This window comes from Plectrocnemia conspersa, unplaced genomic scaffold (genome assembly GCF_051122295.1).
Source record: "Plectrocnemia conspersa isolate PC_06_02 unplaced genomic scaffold, ASM5112229v1 ptg000002l, whole genome shotgun sequence".
In the NCBI taxonomy this organism is placed as follows: Eukaryota; Metazoa; Arthropoda; class Insecta; order Trichoptera; family Polycentropodidae; genus Plectrocnemia; species Plectrocnemia conspersa.
In genome coordinates, this window is record NW_028277166.1 from 16,878,908 (window position 1) to 16,902,239 (window position 23,332).

At 30.7% G+C, this 23,332-nt stretch overlaps 1 protein-coding gene across 23 annotated transcripts; it reads left to right on the forward strand.

Moving 5' to 3' along the window:
• Positions 1-981: 981 nt before the first annotated feature.
• On the forward strand, positions 982-22,570 carry Pvr (PDGF- and VEGF-receptor related). 23 transcript variants are annotated; one of them, XM_088181565.1, is made up of 25 exons: positions 982-1,065; positions 1,141-1,363; positions 8,239-8,592; positions 8,671-8,798; positions 10,442-10,610; positions 11,718-11,859; positions 12,158-12,309; positions 12,842-13,022; positions 13,102-13,225; positions 13,336-13,690; positions 14,116-14,422; positions 15,092-15,250; positions 15,333-15,463; positions 15,536-15,698; positions 15,771-16,013; positions 17,168-17,392; positions 17,470-17,641; positions 19,601-19,716; positions 19,797-19,960; positions 20,315-20,437; positions 20,508-20,680; positions 20,750-20,894; positions 20,966-21,158; positions 21,285-21,775; positions 21,857-22,570. In XM_088181565.1, exons 5-24 carry the CDS (start codon positions 10,521-10,523, stop codon positions 21,710-21,712), a joined length of 3,786 nt encoding a protein of 1,261 aa, XP_088037691.1. In that variant the 5' UTR covers positions 982-1,065; positions 1,141-1,363; positions 8,239-8,592; positions 8,671-8,798; positions 10,442-10,520; the 3' UTR covers positions 21,713-21,775; positions 21,857-22,570. The 23 variants fall into 23 exon arrangements, with proteins under 23 accessions (XP_088037691.1, XP_088037690.1, XP_088037692.1 ...); XM_088181564.1 differs by having other exon boundaries at positions 982-1,363; XM_088181566.1 differs by having other exon boundaries at positions 982-1,363; positions 19,649-19,716.
• The last annotated feature ends 762 nt before the right edge of the window (positions 22,571-23,332 follow it).

Here is a 23,332-nt window from a genome sequence, read left to right on the forward strand (position 1 = left end):
TCAGAGTCGGAGTTGGAGTCGTGGAGTCGTGGTGTTTTGGCCGGAGCTGGAGTCGGAGTCGGAGTCGTGAAAAATGAGCGACTCCGAGCATTTTTTAAATTATGAAATTTATGAATTTTTAATTGCGTAATAATGAATGTATATAGCGTATTAATATTAAACGTGTAGAAAAACACCAAAAATACCTGATAAAATTAAACTTTTTTGAGTCGGAGCCGAAGTCGGAGTCTGAGTCGGAGTGGAGTCGTGTTGTTGGTAAATATCGGAATCGGAGTCGTGTTTTTTTAACGACTCCACAGCCCTGGTTTTTTTATTGCAATATTTACATACGATTATATTTCTCCGAGCGGTGGTGAAGGGCAGTTCCTCTTGCGGCGATGGTCGTTCGGGACTTCAGGTCGTCTCTTCGCGTCTGTTGAATTTTATTTTTTACTGTATTATTGATTAATTACGTGACTTTTTATGAAAATTAATTCAACACTTACAAAAATATTGAGTGTGGAATAAATCCGAATTTCGCACTTAAGAGCCTTACACGGTAATTCGGATTTATCCGCACCTAGCACATAAAGGGTTAAGCCTATTTGTGTGTGCGACGGTTAACGGACGGTTCGATCCTATTTCCGGATATGCGGCCTAAATAAAGAATTGTTTCTTCACATCTCTCTCGCCATATATGCGCTTATAAATAAAGCAAACATTTCGATAATTGTGTTTACTAGTCCTCCACCATTTATTAGGCCGAATTTTTTGGCAACTATTTGAGGACGAAAGTGGTAATGATCTTCATTCAAAACCATGTTTTGATACGAGTATTTCTCCTTTGTCTTCGTTCTCATTAGCCGGTTCCGAGTCAGTATCATTTAAATATTCAACAAAATCTCGACATCACTATCATATTTATTTTCATTCAAAAAGTTGGCAACCACTGAATATATGTACTTATCAAGCAACTCAGTCGCCTACAGCAACATTCCGCTCAGTGTCCATTTTGCTTTCGCTCGGCTAGTGCGTCGGCGGTTTCTAAAAACAAATACGAAGCAGTGATTTAAATAATATTTTTGGGTAAAACCTCAAACAAACCAGTTTTTAAAAATAATCAATGAAACAATATTTGTGATGTAAAAATTAAAATTATAGCAAATAACGTTTTACACAAATGTGGTTATCATTAATACAATAGTAATATGTTGATAAGTGCGGTTATATCGCTCGGACACTTCCGTACATTGTTTTGTTAGCTACAATTTGGATAACTCTGGACTGCTGTCGACATGTATCAGAGCTAGATGTTAAAAAATAAACATGGCTCGCCTCAACGTTTTTGTAGTAGCTTTAGCTCTTATCTACGTTATCGCCGCTGGTAAGTACATTGCCATATTTTAAAACTAACGGTTATGGTCACAAGTAGTACTAATACTTGTTTATTATAATGACGCAAGCAATCTTCTCATCGCCAATAAATATTATGGCACATAGCTTGCATTGTTATAATACACTACAACTCTGATTGATGCACACTTTTGTTTGAAATTTTTCTATTGCCAGACTAATCTAATAAATTAAAGCTTTTGGTATCTATCTTTCTAGGTAGATCTGCATAATTTCACACATATCAACAATTTATACAGGTGTTGAAACCCGTTTTGCGTAGCGTTTGGAAATGTCAATGTTTGACAATCAGTCGGCTCTGGCCGTCTTACGAAATGGTAGTAAATACTTGAACACAAATACATGTGTTCAAGTAGATTCAGACCTCAGTACTAATCAGCTCACGTATCCAGGTGTAAAAAATTGCGTGCAATTCGATGCTAAGTTATGGCAAAAAGTAAAACGGTTTCTTCTTGTTATTGTTTGTCATAATTTGACTGAGAGCAACGTTTTTTATTGCAAACAAAAAATAATGATTCATACTTTTTTATTGACTTGTATGAGAAACTTATTATATATAGTATGTACCTATATTAAAAATAAAATCGATTCGTCATTAGTCATAAATAATAAAAACTCGTTTTATATGTATTACTATGATGATGCATATGCATCTTATCGATACATAGACAATTAAAACACGATATACATGCTCATAGTGAATAAACTGATATGCCATGATCTATTATCAAATAATCAGAATCGCATTGACGTAAACGGTTTACTTGAATATTATTATAATCTAATAAAATAATTTACCAGTAAAAAAAACAGAAAGGATTTTCCGCATATTTTTATTATTATTTTGTGGTTAATGACATCCTTTTTAATATGTAAATGTATTATTTTATTTTTAAAAATAATAACCGTATGAAAATATGAATTTTATTGAGACAAGATATATCATATGGCAACATTAATGTATGTAAATACCCCAATGTTTGAAAATATTAGTTTTTGCTTAATTAAAAAATATATATAAAACCAATGTTTATATTATCATTAATAACTTGATAAATTGATTTAAAACAAGAATTGACAAATCCAAAACCGAATTATTAGACATCATTATCGGTTATAATGTTCCGATGAATTTCAAGTTAGTTATAATTTTGCGGTTCTGGTTTATTAAAACCACTGCATTTTAATTACTGCAACACGTGACACATTAATTTATATTTAAATATGATTTAAACGTACACTCTGTATTTATAAAAACGTCATTCCTTATCAAATCAAGTAATCGTTTAACGCTCGCTATAAACATTCCATAAATATATGTATTTAAACATAACCTGTTTATAACGTCACTCATGTTCTTAAAAACAAATATCAACAAATCTATATTTAATAGAACCACAAATTTATGATCAAAATTCCAATGTGCGAAACGATAAACCAGATTTAGATCGCTGCAAAAATAACTTTACTTTACGATAATAATATTTCACGATTTACACATCAGCCAGCTATGAAACAGGCTACCCCATTGCGTCACAATAGTAAAAAACAATAATTAGTATTATTACAATACACAAAAAAATACATAGTAAAAAAACGGACCTGCTTCTCGTAGCTGACTTTATGCATATCCAATGTCACGAATTAAGGAGCTAGATGGCGATAGCCATAGGCGAATCGGCTAGTGCGAACGTCCTGGCATCAAAAGAGGTTCCGGAACCCAAAAATGGAATTCTTTGAGAATAGTTTGATTGTCGATAGCAACCTTCAGTTGTTTGAAAAAATGCTTAGCAACATATAACTTTTCGCGTGAGCTCAGTGAATCGTATCCCAACGCTCCTTAAACAAAGGCGCCTGGATACAAGAACGGATTATAATTAAATATCTCTTATAAAAGTACCTCAGGAACCATTTTAGGTTAAGGGGGAGTATTTGGATATTTGGGTCTTCTAAATTATATATCCTGATTCAAAAACGCTGCAAAGTGTCATTGAGGACGCAAATAACTGCTACGCAACAAAGACATATTTTCACCAAAGAGGGTAATTATAACGTGTTATTTATTTGTTACCCTTTTTTCCCCTTGGGCTATTGTGTGGTCCGTTCAGTTACACTTTTTTGTCACGTTCATTCTTATTATTGTCATGGTTACGGTGATTAAGTGCGTGAGTTTCAAGAAGAACCCCCGCAGTGACATAGGAATTTAAATTTTTAATATATTAATTACTAAATAATATTATTAGAAAAACATATTCCAATACATATTCAATAATAATTTTAATGAACGTCTTATATATTTTATTAATATAACAATATCATATATTGACAAAAACACTTTTGCTGTTGAAACATAACTACCTACGTCTTTTGTTATATCTGTGTTGGTACACATCTGTATTCCATTTTCAGATATTTATAATAAAGGCCCTACAATTTACGATAGCAGAATTCTTACACAATTTAAACAAGTGTATGTTATATGATTTTTTTAGTAAAAATTGACAATTACAGCCAAATAAATATATAGTTGTCACCGATTCTCACATTTTCAATCTGGTGATTAATACTTACTTCGTTTATTATGTCCGATTGACATACCCAATTGCTACCGATTTACTACGTTGTAACGCATTGGTCATACGCCGTAACATTAAAATAAATACTGTACTATTTACTTGAATTTTAACCTACTAGAATCTTTCTTTATGGTAAATTATATTTTTTTTTAAATTGCGTCTTATTTATGACCAACAGTTAATTTTACTTACTGTTTATTAATTTATGTTTTTAAACACTATGTTCACCCATTGGCGTCTAAAAGATTTCTAACCTACATTACACAATCACTAATAGTAAATGAGTTTCAATAATGATAACTAGACCAGTTCGAAGGGCCTAATCCTCTTCAGTCGTCTTTTTAAATTGTCCACACTGAGGAGTTTTCTGCCTCGATGTTGACGTGCTCTTGAAGCATCGCTTCATGTTTTAGCAGCAAAACGTTTTCTAGCACTGGCGAAATCTTTGACACCTAGGTCACGATGTATGTTTCTATTGCGAACATACTACGGAGCATTCACAATGTTTCGTAACACTTTATTATAAAACTTTTAATCATTTTAACATGGCACTGCCTGGCACATCCCCAAAATTGTTTGCCGTAGACCCAAAGTGGTTTCAGGATTTGGTTGTATATCTTGATTTTATTGTATATTGAAAGTTTGGAGCATCTTCCCATAAGCCAATACAACTTTCAATATTTTATTTTATTTTATAAATGTTCCTTCCACCGCAGTTTGGTGTCCAAGGTCCATTATGGGTTTCATTATTTTCACTAAGCTCTAGAATTTTTCCTTACGTTATAATATAATGCCTGCACTACACTCTCTGGAAGTTGGCCAAGGTTGGCCAAGGACAGAGAATAGAATGGGTTACTTCGGTCGAGTTCGGTTCTGCCTGCTCTAAAATCTCTCGGAAGTTGTCCGAGGTTACCGAGAACGGGAGGTAAAGTGGGAGTAATTCAGTCGACTTGGCCAGCTTCATGCGCTTCCGAACATTGTCGGTATATTTCCGAGTCAAAGGGACCGAAGTCGGAGCTGCTCTTTCGAGCGCGAGCGGTGAGATACTTCCCCTTTCGCTCTCTCGCGTTTTAAGTGACGAGAGTGAGAGAGATAATGATATGGTGCTTCGCAAAATGAGATAGAATGAGTAACTCGGTTTAATGTCAGTAAGCGCGTAAGCGTTCTATGGTTAACGCGCATGACGAGCGCTGCATCGTGGTCACGTGCTCAAGTTATAATACCACATGCTATAGTGGGACGCATGTTAACATGCTTTTATGAAACTCGATCTTCAACAGACTCTTACTGACATATTTGAATATTTTAGGGCAGCAAAAGGGACTAATTATATTTTTGATAGTATATTCTTCTAACAGATATCGTTATTATATATTTTTTTCATATAAAATTAAATAATTAAAAAATAATTAGTGGTACTTGATTTTGTTAAAAAAAATCATTTCGAATATCCTAGATCGGTTTATATAAATGTCACACCATAACGAATTCTTATTTAGAATCGATGGCGACAAATTCTAGGATAGTCACAGATGTGGTGTTCGTATTCTGAAGTAGCATTTTTATGCCTCATGGCATTTTGCAAAAGCCGACTAAGATTTTGCGTAAATTGAATATTTACGACCGAAAATTTTTATTGATATTTTATTGGTGAGTGCCCAAACAAACTTTTATAATTATCAGTAGCGTAATTTTAATAATATGACAATTTAAAAATAGCAATTATTTGGCACATTCTTGGATCGCGCGCAAATATGCCGGCTGTACGTGACAGCAGCCGCCGTCCGAACATCATCCACGCCGCGAAGCGCGCGGGCATATGAGATCCGCGACAGTGTGGGCGCCCACTCGAAGTCGTAGATCTCGGCCGACTTCAGTGTAGCTTCGGTTCGGACAACTTCCAGAGAGTGTAGTGAATGCATAAGGGATTTTAAAATGCAATCTCGTCCTTTTTGCGATTTTGACTTCCTTGTTTGTGAAGGATTATACATTCCGAATTTGAAATTGAAATAATCATTGTTTTATGTATTCCATTTTTGCGTGAGAATCTTGGTTCAGATTAGTTTTTACTAATAGCTAATTTGTTTTTAGGGACTCTTGGCGTAAGTTTTGATTCAAAATTATTATTATATGATATTTGAAAACATTGGTTATCAATCGTTAGTTTTTTTGTTCCGTGGGGACTAACCACAGAAAAAAATAAGCGACAAAATAATGCTAGAATTTTGTACACGTAAAATAATAATTCTATTAAAAACATAAAAATACATATTTGTAGTCAACTAATTAAAACTAGAAATCGACTTAAAGTTTGCTAGGTTGAAACTTTGTATACTATACATATATTTTAGTCGATAGTTATTATTGTAAAATTGTGTTTCCAATAACTCTTCTACTTAATTGAGAGAAACATTTTTGTCTCACCCAAAATACTCGGATTCACAAAACTATTTTTATTTATGTCTCGTCTGGTTGCTTCTAATAAGTTTACAATTTAATAAGTTCAATGACATCACATTAAATTTTTTTTATATATACCATTACTGCTTACTTACACACAATTTGAAGGATCGCTGACATGTATAATACATATGTAAAACAACAATTGAACATATTCAAGGCCTAATGTAAATACTATTCGTTCATTCCATTTTTAGTCGCAATTAATACATTTTTTCCGACAAAACCCAAATGTTTTCATTTCCTTTTTATATTGCACTACACTTTTTTGGCTAGTTTATATTATGACAATAAAATTGTGAGACTATTTCAAAGATCTCAACGGCAAATAACGAATCAAGACTCGTCTAATAATATCAATGATCATAAGATGAGGTCAGATTATTCACGACCCACAATGGCAATGTTATTAAGCTATTATACTCTTTGTATGTATAACTAGTTATTCGAATGTCTTGTTATTAATAATGTCATTTAGATCTTCAGATAACAATGGAGATCAAAGGCATTTAACAATTTATTTTAATCTCTAATAGATATATGAACATATACGTAAAAAATGTTTAATGCTATTATGCGTTTATTTTAAATCCTCTCAAGGCCGAAATAGCTTAAGACTTAATTTTCGTTTGTCTGTGCCATGTGTACATTTGCCATATGCTAAGCCTGTGAAAATGCAATAACACATTAAAAGTAATGTAATAATTAAAACAGAGTATGTTGAAAAGAGGCCACAAACTATTTTGATCTTGACTTGAGATACTATTGAGTAATGAACCGCAGAGCATAAACACAATACATGTGTGTTTAACGTGCTTAACACTTCGTTATATTCATCGATGACTCATCATTGCTTAGGTAGATATGTGTAAAATACCGAGACTGAATCAGATTCTCGGTGATTTAGTCACCTTCAAAATCGTTTGTGTTTTGAATATAAATGTCCAAAGACAACAATAAAAAAAACAATCAAAATTTTTTTGAAGTTACTCATGGTAAATTGCATTGTTAATGTGTGCAAATGTGACGAATATAATCAATATAAAAATACTACTGAATATATAGAAATGTATAGACAAGGATTTAAAAAGGGAAAAGTCTAATATTCAATTTTAATGGCCTTAATACAAAATAGTTAAAACATTTCATGTACGAAATATTTTTATATAAAATATATAATGGTCCACACTTAAAAATTATGCACCATCCTGCCTAAATTATTCCAACTCCTTGTAGCTATCGTTGAAAACATCATTGTGGGCGAATCCATCAGGCACGTGTGAAACCGGCCTAATGGTTCTAAAACTTTTACAAATCAGATGACAATCAAATATCCACAATAAAACATTGTCCTGAGAGCAATTTTTGTGAAATATAAAAATTAAGGAAATAAAGAGAAAGATAGAGAGTGAAGTCAGAGCCAATACAACGTCTACTCATTTACAAGTCCTTCATCCAATCAATTCCTCCTGCCGGTCCTTAACAAGAAGCTGAATGGCATAAGAGTTTTTGTTCTCGTTCTTAACGTCCTGATCGAATTGTCGACACCACCTACATCAACTTCAAAGTGCTTCATTAAATACACCCTACGTCGAAAATACAAAAAATATTATATAATGAATTATTATATAATATCACATAAACTGACAATGATAAAAATAAAAACATTAACGAAAAGTTCAATTAAAGTTTCGCGTAAAAACACTTTCATTTAATGTATTTTTTTTTATCATATCGACGATATATTTGCAATGAAAAATATTTTATGCTAATAAACACAAATTATTATATTTTAATATGTGCTTTGCAGAATCATTGATAAGCTATTACGATGGACCTAAAATCGATCCATCCGGAGAGTACGCCGTTGTTATGAGTGGAGAAAACATAACTTTGAGATGCGAAGGAAAGGAACCACTAACATGGGATTACGGTGGCTTAGAAGATTATGAAAATGAATCTAACATACACATATACGTATCCAATACATCGGACGAACGCTACCCTTATGGAACCCTTCTGAATATTGTAAACGCCACCGTTAATAACCTCGGATACTACTCATGCATGTACAACCGTACTGACTACTATAACATGACACAATTTCAATTGGAGGAATTGGAACTAGAGGGACAATCTAAACGGATTTATCTATTTGTGAATGGTATTTTATTTTGTCGATCACTATTTTTTTTATTTTTTATTGCAAGTATGTTTTATTTTACAATTGAAAAAACTTTAGATTCCGTGGAGCTAATTAAGCCCGGGTTGGATATAGTTATTCGCTCAATAGAATACAAAAACATAGTAATTCCTTGCATTCCAACTTCACCCGATGTGGTTGTTACTCTGTATTTGGCTGATGAAAAGGTATATCAAAATATTATGTTAAATTTAATCGAGATGAGCTGAAAGATTTGTTTTCATTTGTATATAATGGATGAGGCACGAATATTGTTACAAGAAAAAAATGCGAGTCCTGTTGTTTTTATATGCGAAGGATGTATAAAAATTTATAGGATTTTAATGTTTGAAATCAATATAAGCAAATTGTTACTTGGGAATAACGATTATTTAGTCATGAAAAACATTATAGATTCACAAACAGCTAACATCATCATTATCTAATTTCGGAACAATTTGCTTGATTTAGTGACTGCTAGACGATAAATGAGTGGATAAAAAGTAATCTAAGAAGATGTTCTATAAAGCTTATTTTTCAGTGATAAAAGCGCACCGCAATGAACAGTGTAAAATTAATTTTTAAATCAATGGTAAAATTAAAGATACTTTCCTAGAACTTTTTAAACATCCTTTATACTGATATACACATGTAAGATTCATAGTGAAATATCTACTGTTTTGAAATTTGAAGAGTTGCTTGAAGTCCTACAACTAATTTAGTCATTAATTTACTTTATTATTATGATGCAGGGTGTATTGATCATAAACGTTAGATCTATTGGGGACAATTGGGAATCCCGAAAGGTCTGAGCTAGAGACAATTATTATGAGTCGAATTGTATTCGACACTAAACTTCATTAGACATTTTTACTTTTTACACCAAACTATTGAGATATTTACTGTGTAGACAAATACATCTCATTTATTGTTTAATAAAAATAGCTATTTATAAATACAGCACAATACAATTTCGCGTTGTTTCACCACTTGAATTTTAACATTGTTTAAAAGTACTATACAACTTCACAATCAACACACTACTCATTTTGTAACGATTAATTGAATAATATCCAACAATTTATCATTAAAACTTCATTATTTTAATTAATGGATTCAAAATGTACTAGAAGCAAGACATTAACTAAAATTGCATGCTTTAAGACTATCGTTCAAATAGCATTTATAGCATTTTAAAACTCGTTCTAAGACATGACTTAGATTTGTACATCTCTTCGTTACATTATCCATATATTTTTTTTAATAACACTGCCTATTATCTTCCTGATAACATTTTGATTGGCTGTCGATGAATCTTTCACTAAAGAAATTAAATCATCAGCTTGGAGTATATTACTTGTTCCCCTCTAGCCCAACGTTCTCACTACGACGGCGAGTTTGTAATATGAACGCTCGATAAGCGGACGTTCACACTACGACGGCGACGGTGTGATTTTATTACTTTTAACTTTTGAGAAGTGATAATTGTTTTCTTACGCTCCCCTATTGGACACAATTCGGTTATAATATACTTCGTAAGTCGTAGAGGGAGTGGTCGGTTAGCTCGTGGTATAATTGTGTTTTTAATCGTATTAATTTTGTGTTTGTTATTAATATTATTAATCATGTTTGGTTAAAAAAGCAGATATTAAACGTTATTCATTCCTTATCCTATACATATTTACATATACAATATGTACATTAAAAAAATGTTTCTTTACTATCGTCCTTATCCATAAAATCATATATTAGCCATTTAATGAGATAATAATTTAGATAAAGCCTAAAAAGTTATACATTTTTAAATTCACATTCTATATATTATGTTCAGGTGATACCTAATCAAAAAATGAAGAAACTTAATGATAGAAAAGTGACATATAATAAATATAGTGGTTTCACAATACCCGATGCCCACGTTCAAGATGGAAATTTTCTATATAATTGTACCGGTACTCGACAAGGAACTGATTCACAATATTTTTTTGTGGATGTACAGCGTAGGTCTTTTTTAAACATTAAAATTGCTATATTAGTCGTTGGATGTACAACTTATTAAATTCAATTTAAAGCAAAATATATATTGAAGTAAATCAATTTTCAATTTAAAAAAATATGTTTGAGTAATATTTTAAATCGTAAAATAATGAAAAAATAATAAATTCACGAATGTTGAAAACAATGAACTAACTGTTGAAGATGATTAAGGTAATTTATTTAAATATATTATGTTAATTATACAAACTCTTTCTTTGAAAATGGATTTAATCAAGTTTGATATCTAATGACAAATATGTATAATATATATGTACATATACAAATAGCTTGTGTGTAAATATATAACTACCATTTTGAATAATAATAGATTTTGTAAATATCAAAGGACCATAAAAATAAGTTCATCTGGGAAATTTTCGTTCATTTTAGTAGTGTTGCGCGAGGAAAAAAGCTACATCAGACAAGGATAAAACGTGGACAAAATTTTTTGAAAGGACGTCTGTCAACTTACGTTTAGAACTCATAATTATTTAAGTATAATGCTTATACACCACTCTATACAAATAAATTAAATTAACATATTTTTTTGCAAATCTTTCGGGGGGAAAATATTTTTTTCTGTTGGAAGCTGAAAAAAAGGTCACTTTGGACATTTTTGTTTGTATACGTATTGCTAAACGAGCAAAAATATCTACGGTGACCTTTTTTTGTTTTAGCTCCCACCAGCATCCGTAAACGATTTTTTTTAGCTTTTTTTTAAATTTCATTTTAAAAACATGAATTTGTCCGCGGGCCGCCAGTTGCACCGCGCTGATCAACATTATAAAAATGAATATGGTAGCTTTATATATTTATATACATATGCACATAATAGCTCCTACTAAATCCTAATAATAACGTTATAATATTGCTTATTGAAATATATTTTCATAATATAATAATGTAAATAAAAATATGATTATAATTTCCAAAAAAATAAAATATTAACCTTTCACTATGGCGATGTATGAACGTTTATTTGACTGGAGTAAAAATCCATAAAAGTTATTGATACATGAAAACAAATCAAGGTCATCAAACTGATTCGTTAAAAAAATTCATTATTGCAGATTAAAAGTTATGATCCTAAAAAAGGGTTTTATCTTAATGAAATTAACCAACCACATGACATTTTAGTTGTTTGTAAAGGCACAAGAGGGGGTATAATAAAAGAAAAACATTTTTTTTTTGATGAGTTCAGAAAAAGTAAGCGTAAGTAAAAATGATATCACAACATTTACATTTATTGGATATTTTGGTGCAGTTTTGGTTATACATTTTCATACTTTTATAACTAAAAATTTTAACAGCACGCTTTTTTATCTGTATGTATGTATCATGCATCGTTAAAATATATCTAAATTATTTTATTAACTTTGCTTTATTAATTATTACTTATAATACTGCTTATGTACTAATTAATCTAATATTTCTATAATGATTTTATGTTTATATATTGTAGATAGATAACTAATTTTGTATATAAATAATTAATTATGTATTTTTTTAGATGTCACAGAGTCTGTGCCTATGCCAAATATTAGTCATGCCGATAATGGAAAGAGTACTGTTGGTGGAGAAATACATTTAAATTGTACAATCGAAGTCGAAGACTCTGTAACATTTAGATTAGATTGGGAGGTCCCCAACAAACACATTGAAGTGAGTTTAATTATATTAATTATATAAGGAATTTTCTATTTAATAAATGTTTACAATGCTAATAATTAAAGGTCAAAATTCCAAATCAGTTTTATTACAAAACAATAATAAATAAAATACAAGGATTGAAAATTGATAATATATAAATATAACATAAGCATATAAAACATATACACATTTCTTGAGGATTTATTGTACTTTTGATATATCTTATGAATTAAATGTAAGCAATAATCAAATAATTACATTAATTTATTATTAGAGGTTGCGTAGTACGCAGAAGTACGCTTATTTAATGTAATTTTCCGATACCTTTTGTAGTGATTATGGAAAAATGTACTCGAAGTTTTGCTTTTAACTGCTGTCAATTTTGTCAAAAAAATATAAGAAAAAACTTTACTTGTTGGGAAGAAACTAATAACAAATTTTAAATGAGACTATAGTCTTACATGCAAATCTGTGTGGCATATATTTGCAATAAAATAGTTTAGCACAGTGTTTTTAATTAAAAAAAATTACTTTTCACATCCAGCCGAGTAGAATAAACAAAACGCGTGCTAAGAAAACCGCTGATAAAAAAAAAGGTTATACAATCGGTGTGAGCAGTCTTACACTATGGAATATAACCAAGGCTGACCAAGGAAACTACGTATGCAAAGTAATAGACCATAATAATAATACAAACTCTAATGAAAAAGCAATATTAATTTATGGTATGTATAATGTTTATATATTTTATTTTGTGTGTAGTATAAAAAAGAGCATTGGTTTAATAATCTCTGAATATTATAGAAAATGGTACGTCGTTCATACTTTTTAAAGATCCTGCAAATTTAAAAGCAGTAAATGTTAAGCAAGGAAAAACAGCCACAATTCTTATACATATTGATGCCTTTCCACCCCCGATAATAACATGGTAAGTTTTTCATCAAGAAAGCGAAATCAATTGATCTATACTTTTTTATGATCATTTGTATCTTTGAATAACCTTGTTTAAATACTAATATATCAGTCGACATTTTATAGGTACGACAATAAACGCAAAGAGATTATTTCCGATTGGATCGATTCACCAACCAAAAAATACAAGATTTTTATTAAACCCGACAAAACAATGTTAAATATATATAATACAACGTTGACAGACACTGGGGTGTACCAATTGAAAGGTGACAATGGCATATCGGTCCAAACTTTCAATATAACAGTGTTTGTGTTAGACGCTCCAAAAATTAACTGTTTTGTCAGCCACTTTTATAAAGCTGGTTCAAAAGCACATGTACTTTGTACGGTAGATGGATATCCATTACCAGAGATTGAATGGTATTTTCAATCTTGTGACGATGCTCTAAACTGCACTTTACCGTTGCAACAGATACAGGTATTTTATAAACGATAATATATAAGTTGTGTCCAAAATGATAAGATATTTTTGAATCATACTTTATTGAATAATAATATTTTTGTGGTTATTTTGTTCAACTTTTTTAATATATTTCAAAAATAAAGTGTTTACAGCAAAAACGTTATGCTAAAAATTACATCCCCTTTGCTGTTGTGCATGCTGGTGCATTGTTATGGTAAAGCAGCGACTAATATTTTTAATGCTTCAATATCGACTTTTTTTAAAATATTTTCTGTATTTTAAGAATAGAATACCTTGTTTAAATTGTAATGTAATTAATGTTAATAAATTGTTTAGTTTCAAAATATATAAATAATTTTGACATAATCTTCGTATATGATTAAGAAACTCACATTTACTAATAAAATTCATAAAATTAAGCATGTATATGATTATTGCAGAAAACCGACTATTCCGTAGAAGAAATCTCAATGATATCGGTGAAAACGATCGCCACATTGCTAGTAGAAAAATCTGGAAAAATAATTTGCAGCGCAAAGAACAAGATTAATGAAACAAAAGTAGCTACCAACTTTCACGTAACTGATGTAGATAATGGATTTGCTGTTACCGGAAAGAAAGATCCGATCGCATCAGGCGATATGGTAAACTTAACTTGTTCGGCATCAAAATATATGTATTCGAATAACATAAAATGGTACAAATTTATTAATAACTCAAAAGTTGAGTTATACAAGGATCAATATGGTATGTATAACAAACATATACAGTATATATTTATATTTAATAGAAAAGAGCAAAAGTTTGTAATAATTCCATTAATTGTTGTTTAGTAACACTATGTCAGTCTACATTATTTATATCTTATTCTATAACTAGGTATAAACTTAAATAAATTAAACTCATGATGTTTAGAAAAACACGTTTTAAATGAGTCAAGAATATCTTGTATTTTGAATTTATCTTTGTAAATTGTATTTGCCATCTATGGAGAAACCATATTATGGGACAAAAGTTCAATGTATTTACCCTGCTTTGTCACAATTATTATCTCAAGCAGTGGTATAACTCAAATTCTCTGCAAAAATCAAGTCATTGATAAAAAGTACAATTATTAATGAAGAAATACCTATATCTGTATTTATGTATTGAACATTTTTTTGTAAGAAAATATAGGTATGATTTAATGTGACAAATTTTGATTCCAATGTAATTTTCCATGTATTACTTAGAAAAGTTTATTACATAAATTATAAACAAAACTCTAGTATATATGTATAAGATAAAGGGAATGGGAGACTCTTTGTACAATGGTGATAGTGGTATCAAAACTAAGTAGTTTTTGCCCCATTCTACTTTATTATAGCTGAATATGTTTCTTTATTACATAATAATAAATACAATATTTTATTACAGGATATAAAATAATCCCTAAAAGTACCCCTTATTCACACCAAGTGTTATTGTTCATACCAAATATAACAAAACAACATTCTGGAAGTTATGAATGTTTAGTTGAAAGCAAATCGGAAGATAAAACAAATGAAAATCAGATTGTCAAACTAGATGTATTCGGTAACAAACAATTCTATCAAACTTCGACTAATAGATGTTTATATAATATAATATGATACCCTAATCATATATTTGTTAATAGATGTACAAAAACCATATCTTGAGTCGACAAACATGAACGGAACTGAAGTTTCGTATGAAATCGGTGTCAAAGAAGTATATTTCGAATGTAAAGGTCGAGGTATGCCGATTCCAACTATCACATGGGAAAAGGTAAAATTAATGTTATGTATAAAATAAAAAAAAACAATACTATTTTTAACAAATCCATATAATTTTTTTAAGGACGGTAATCCAATCAATATGACTAAGGATAGAGTAACCCTCACTGAAGACAGGACGCGTCTACATTTTGACTATATACTGAAAGAAGACATCGGTCAATATAGATGCATTGTATCAAATAGAATAGCAACAGTAGAAAGATATATGTCATTATATACAACATGTAAGTTTTCATTATAATTTATTAGATAATATTTTAATGAATATTCATATTTATTTTGATATGATTTTGTAGCTTCAGAGTTCAAAACGACTTACATTATAATCATTGTCGTTCTCATGGTCGTCTTCTTGACACTCATTTCTGTATTGAGCTACAAAATAAGGAAAGAGAAGAAGCTGATCACAATAGCAGGACTGTTACATTTCGAAGATGGTGCCACTGAAAGTTTGAATCCGGAGCTAGGAGTAGATGATCAAGCAGAACTATTACCTTATGATAAGAAATGGGAATTTCCCAGAGAAAAATTGAAATTTGGTAAGAGTTTTATAAAAAAAACTAGTCTCCGTAATCGACTTCGTCTAGATATCATATCTTCCACACATTTCACTTGCTTATTTTTTTAAATATTGCGTTTTGATCCCAGTGATAATTTATCCTTTATACCTTCAGACAAGGTTTTTTGTTGAATTATTTTTATCTTTAAGAACATGCAGAAATTTTTTGTAGCCCCATTGATGCTTTGCTGTGATATAAAACTAACCATGAGAGAAGCATTTATTTCTAAAGTCAATTCCTGATACACAGAGTGACTGTCTTTGAGACTTATTTATTATCATACTAAAGTACCTTAAAATAGAAATTCAATCCCCTTGAAGCAAAAATACAAATCACTAGGAATCGTAGATATTCTGAGAATAATCACTTTCTTGCCTTCGAGTATGCCAGTCAGGATAAAAAAAATTACATTTTTATTTAATGCCTTCTATCACACAATTATGGTTAATCTAAATCTCCTAGCAGCACAGAGCTACCATCCTTGAGAGTTAGTTTGAATTTAATAATTCAATTATATAACTGGTAGCTCTTTAGTTTATTATTTTGTCAATTTAATAATGTGCTGTAACTCGCATAACCTCTTATCTCTATAAATTAATTTAATCGATTTATTAATTAGCCATAATTGTCCTGCGATTATTCTCCTTAATCGACCTATAGTATTTTTGATAACTTATAGCAGGGCTGTTGAGTCGTTATAAATATTACCGAATCTGACTGACTCCGACTTCGATTTTAACATGTTGCAATAATCTAATCTTAAATTTAAATTTAAAATTTTCCATCCATGATTTTAACTGAATTAGATCTTAAAAAAATACTTGCTTCTGGAAAGTCAGCGCATATGAAATCTCTTAAATTAGATTTGATTATTTTAAGCGCGGAAAATAAACCCTCTTCAAAACACTCATTGTGTTAAAAATAATTATAAAAAGGAGTCCATCGATTTTTTACGACTCCGACTCCACAGCTCTGCCTTATAGACATATTTTTCACCCATTGAATCAATTTCTGTGATATTTGCTATTTACGGAAAATAACTATAGTTTCAAAATGAAATAAGCCAGAGGCGGCTGTATCATTAGAGAAAATTAAAATAACTAATCTATTATGTAACTATAAATTATTTACAGGAAAACAGCTTGGTTCGGGTGCTTTCGGTGTTGTTAAGAAAGCTGTAGCCCAAGGTATCATAGAAGAGGAAGAATCCACGACCGTCGCAGTCAAAATGGTTAAAGGACTATCTGATCCAGCTTTAATTAAAGCTTTAGCGTCCGAACTAAAAATCATGATACATCTCGGTAAACATTTGAATGTTGTCAATTTGCTGGGAGCTTGCACGAAAAATGTCACTAAACGTAAGATTTGAGTTGTGTTAAAAAATACCTTAAATTGTATAAACTAATATATAATATAATATACTTTCTGTTCTTAGGTGAATTGTTGGTGATTGTTGAATATTGCAGATTTGGTAACTTACGCGATTACCTCTTGAAAAACAGACATAACTTTATCGATCAGATTGACCGTAAAACTGATTTACTAGATCCTAGTATTGGTAGTGAAATTATAACTAGGGCATTGTCAGTGAGCAGCAATAAGAGCGTGTAAGTATTTATAAAATGATAACATTGGAATGTTACACGGGAAATAAATGTGATGTTTAGAATCAATATCAGACATGTCCAATTTGCATGGTTCTTTTACAGAAATATAGAACAAATAAGTATTTTTAAAATCGTTTTAAAGTTGAATACTACTTTACATGCAGACTTCTTTCAAGCTTTATCAGACTCGGATAAATTAAAATAATAGTCATGTGATTAGTCATTATTTTTTAGAATTTGCTTGTATTTTGCCGGTACTCCAATGGTTGTTATTTTTATTAGTTTATATAGGGTGTTCCAAAATTAACGAACGAAATTATATTCAACAAACTCTCTTCGCTGTGCATGGTCATTAGACTTCAGTTGTTGTGTTAATTGAATTTTGTAGGCATGGAGACCAGGTGTTTAGCGTCTCCAACTGATCCAGTCTCTCTGAATTTAAAACACTATTCCGACCATATTTTGTATTCAATTTTCGAATTGCGGCCGCGAAACTTTCATTATTTTTGAGATATTGTTCAATAACGAAAACACGTTGTTGTATCGTGTAACGCTCCATTTTTGGTAAAGGTGACGATTAGCGTTCGATATTATTAAGTTGGCAGCACTACATTGCACGCACACGCACACATGCTCATTCGCAGTTTGACGTTTGATGGAATGCTGCGCGCGCATCCATAACATGACATTTGTTTATGTCAGCTTCTGCATACCTAATAGATAAATGATGAACATGAATACAAAATAAAGTTTTGTTATTTATTTTATCGATAATTAGTAATTTAAAAAAATGTTCATCTCTGAAATGATTTCTATACGTAAATTCGTGTAGATATGACTCGAATAGATAAATAGTAAATGAGTTCTGTCGTCTTCCTGCCATCGTGGGATCAAGAAACAGTAATGCAATGCCAATCGCGCAATAATCGCCAAACGTCAAACTTTGAATGAGTAAGTGTGTGTGCATGTACGTGTAAGCTGTGCTCTGCAGTGCTGCCAACTTGACAATATCGAACGCTAATCGTCACCTTTACCCCATTTTTACTAACCCTAAACTCTCAGCTGTCAAATATTTTTTTCAGTGCTGCCAACATTTACTGCACAAATTGCGTTAATTTTAAAACGCCTTTTTCTTGATTTTATCAAAATTAGATCCAACATAGTGAGTCCTATTCTAAAATTTATAAATTTGCTAACATAAAATACAGACATTTCTAGTGGATTGAACTAAAAATTGAAATTTACTAAAATGCAAATCAATGCGACATGTCTGAAAATCACTCTAGACGTAACAAGAAATATATATGTATAAATGAAATTAAGTAACGATTTTTAAGCTTTATAGCAAAATATACATCCGTTTTAGTTAAATTGCTATTACATTAGTGCACGAAGTTTGACTTGATTTTACAAAAATACATATTTTAGATCAAACAGATAAGCGCTAATGCAGTTGTGTTCAGATTAATGTTTTTTACTGTCCACGCTTTAAGTGTATTGATCTTTTTACTAAAAACCTTATTTATAGGAGGGAAAATATCAAACTTTAGTATATTAATAACCTTTTTAAGCGTACCGGTTATAAATTGCCTCTGATTAAAACACTAATAGTAAAGCTAATGATGAAATTAAAATTATTTTTTTCAAATAATGCAACATATATACTATGAGGACATTAAAAACTATGTTAATATATTTTTGATAACATTGTTTTATTATATTCTCCTTCCATAAATGTATAATTTAATAACTTAGAACAATTATTGTAATGGGCAAGTCTACTAAGTAATACAAAAAGATGGATTTTTAAAATATCACTACATGAGTGTGCAAAAATGTATTGCATGATATTAAATTTACTTTGCTAATTTATATATATATACTAATGCGTGTGTGTGTTTTTTTTTACTAATTGTGGTATTGGTGTTTGTTGCATGTAATTTATTACACACAAATCAGTGCACTTAAATCAGCTTCGCAACCTTTATTAGCTAGAAGTGTTTCTAGAGAGGACAGCTGCTACAATAGCAATGGAATAGATACTGGAAACACAGTAATATCGATGGTACCCAATGGTAACTAAACTCATTACTTAAATGATATTTATACATTAACTGATGAGCAAATGTAATATGTTTTGATATGTTAAACATAGGAGACGATGGACCTATTACAAGCTCTGGTAGTGTACAACCAGATTGGCGGTCAAATTACAGAGGAGATTATTACAGTAAAGAAGTGAGACCAATTACGACACACGATTTATTGTGTTGGTCGTTCCAAGTGGCTAGAGGCATGGAATATCTTGCTAGGAGAAATGTAAGAAAATTAGAGTAGAACAAAAGTATGCACTGAATACATGTTATGTCGTTTGAGAATTGGTAAACTCACTAAAATAACCAGTACTACGGGGGAGTGAGGACCACTCTCCGCAACATAAAGGTCTGGTAAGCTGGCCCGATGGGGTTGGACTTGTAGGGTCCAAGTATCAACGATAGTAGTTTACGCATTGGATTAATGTAGCTCTTTTCCTAGTAATTGGAATTCCGTTATTTTCCATTCGTGTTACACATGTGGCCGTGCAATAATATATGTTTAAATATAATTTAATTTTTATGACATCGTATATTTCAAAATTAACCAAAGTAGAATACAAAAATGAAAACATTTTAGGTATTACATGGAGATCTTGCAGCGAGAAACATATTATTGAGTAACGAAAACATTGTAAAAATTTGCGACTTTGGACTTGCCAAAAATATGTATAAAACTGACAATTACAAGAAGAAAGGAAACGTAAGACTAATGCTCGCTTTAAATTATTATTTTGTTAGATGTGTTATTATAAAATTTGTCTTATATATAGGGTCCTTTGCCTGTGAAATGGATGGCAATAGAATCAATCACAGATAAAGTATTCTCAACCCAATCCGACGTTTGGTCGTATGGTATTGTTCTTTGGGAACTTTTTTCTTTAGCCAAAACGCCTTATCCTGGAATGGAGGCCAATGCAGAATTCTATAAAAAACTAAACGAAGGGTATTTATTTTACAAAATTGTTTTATAAATTAATTAAATATAATAACACTTATAAACGATTAATTTCAGATATAGAATGGATAAGCCTGAATATGCAAATCATAAGATTTACGAAGTAATGCTTGAATGCTGGCGAAGTAGACCGAATCAAAGACCTACTTTTTCAGAGTTGGATGAAAGATTAGGTTCACTACTCGAAGACACAGTTAGAAAAGTAAGTCGTAAAGTATTAGAATTTATATACAATATTATCTAAAATATATTTATAAACTAATTTTATTCTAGCACTACATCGACTTGAACGATCCTTATGTGGATATGAATAATAGATGGTTAGCTGATCGTGGACAGAGTGATTATCTGGCTATGATGAATGCCCCAGATTATAATAATTTTGTGAGCGATGCTGTTCATCAGTATGAAAACGATCCATTCGGTGGTTCTACAAGAGTTAATCCATCATCTCCCGATGAAGTTGGTATGTATCATATTAACATAATGTATTATTGTTTAATGACTAAAACCTAAAAGACCTGGGTTCGAATCCCATTTGGAACCTAGTATATTTAAATTTCTAATGTGGTTAAATGTTGCTTTACTTCAGATGTAGAAGGTTATTTACTCATGAATCCTGCGAAACCCAAAGAAGAAAATCCAGATAAAAACAACATCATGGATTCAATGAACGAGCACGAAACAGATGCCAAAAAACCCGAGTTAGTCCCTATGCTCGTACTGCACAGTCCAACTAAAACTACAGGTTCAAACAATGAAGTTGAATCATCATTAACCGAAAAACCTAACTCACCACATCCCGAGAACGACATGTATGAAAACCTAAAAGATAAACCGTTTGAAATTCCCAATGGCAAAGAAAACATACCCATAGCCGAAGATAACTATTTAACTATGAACAAGGAGACACTTGGGAATACGTCGTTCTCAAACCCATCTTACGTAGTAATGCATCCGAGCTATCAACCATCAATTCCTAACATCTATAAAAACATACCTCCTAACATAGTGACTTGAATCGCTTAATGTTTGACATTGTTTTGTGGATATTGTAATTAACATCTGCATGTTTTTTTACATGTGTGTGTTTTTCTTTTTATAAATATTTCATATATATTTATTAATCAACAGTAAAATAATTAAATTATCTTCTTTTTGTAGATGGCCATAAATCACTATTTAAAAAAAACTGATTTGGAGATTAATCTGCAGTGAGATGAAACCAAGTTTATAATTTGTAGTAGCATGAGATAGTTTACGCTGATCAATGCTCGAAGTGAGTGTTGACTTTGGCCATGTAACTAGTGATCTTTTCTCTCATGAAATTCAGACGACTTGCCTGTGGCCTGAAACGGCGTGCTTATTTGAGCACTGACCGGCGTGAAATCAACCATGCCGCTACAACATAATTAGTAGATAATACTGTATAATGAGTCAAATTTTCAATCTATATGAGCTATGAATTAATATTAGATTACATATACTGATCAAAAATTATTTGAGAAAAAAATTTTTCTGTTAATATACTTCTTGCAGTAGTGTTTGACTGTTGGATGAACTTTTGTGAAGTTCATCAGGTTTTGATTTATTATGTCCTATTTATTATCTTTAAGTGGTATCTTAATCTGGGATAGGGCCAAAAGTCTGGGGTTAAGAGAGACTGATAAAACTGAAAAGTTCCTTCTAGTCATGAGCAACGGATTTTGTCAGTATTCTTCAGTAAATTAACATTAACAACGAAGTTCTTATTTCGATCTCAATATCTCGAATTGTATCTAACTTTAAGATGTAAAAACATTGGTAACTTTACTTTAATTAGTAATAAAGTGGCAACCGGTTCGGTAAAACACCCCACATAAAAATTACCCACAAAAATGAGAAAGGCAAAAAAATGTTCGCAAATGTAATTTTTACTATGTATGAACGTATACATATATGAAATTTGTTAGAAAATATACATATTGCTGCTTAATACGGTTGATTTCGTTGAGTATATCTTTTTTACAAATTATTTAATTGCAAAAATGAAATAAGTAGTTTAGATTATTATATATTATATTGAATTTACAAATGTTTAAGAAATTTTATTATTGGTATTATGTGAACATTTTAATTAAGAACTTACCTATTATTATTATTATTAAAAGAAAAGCTTATCCAAAGTAATTTTTAATGCATTTCTGTTAAATTGCATGAAAAATGACACAAAACACTTTTTGATAGCAACAAATATGTTGAAAAAAAACTAGTCTTTTAATGACAATTAATTTCATAAAAATATAATATTAATAAAGATAAATAATTTTTATTACTATAAATTAGACTTCAAATATAGTAATCTAAATTTATTTAAATTTGAAGTTGGCTAGCTTTCAGTAATGCTAATTTTTGTAGCATAAGTTTAGTTTTGAAATAAATATATTATAAATTAAAATTAGTTATATTTTCTAACATTTTCCATGTGGGCCTTTTCAAATCATCATGGCAGCCATATTAATATGTGAAACAGTGTTTCTTAAATATAATTGTGGCAAGCCTTAAATTTTTTTTACTATTTAGTATTTACACATTTGTATCGTAAAATATAATTATGTAAAGCAAAAGTGGAGCGATTGGCGTATTTGTCTTTTCAGCTAG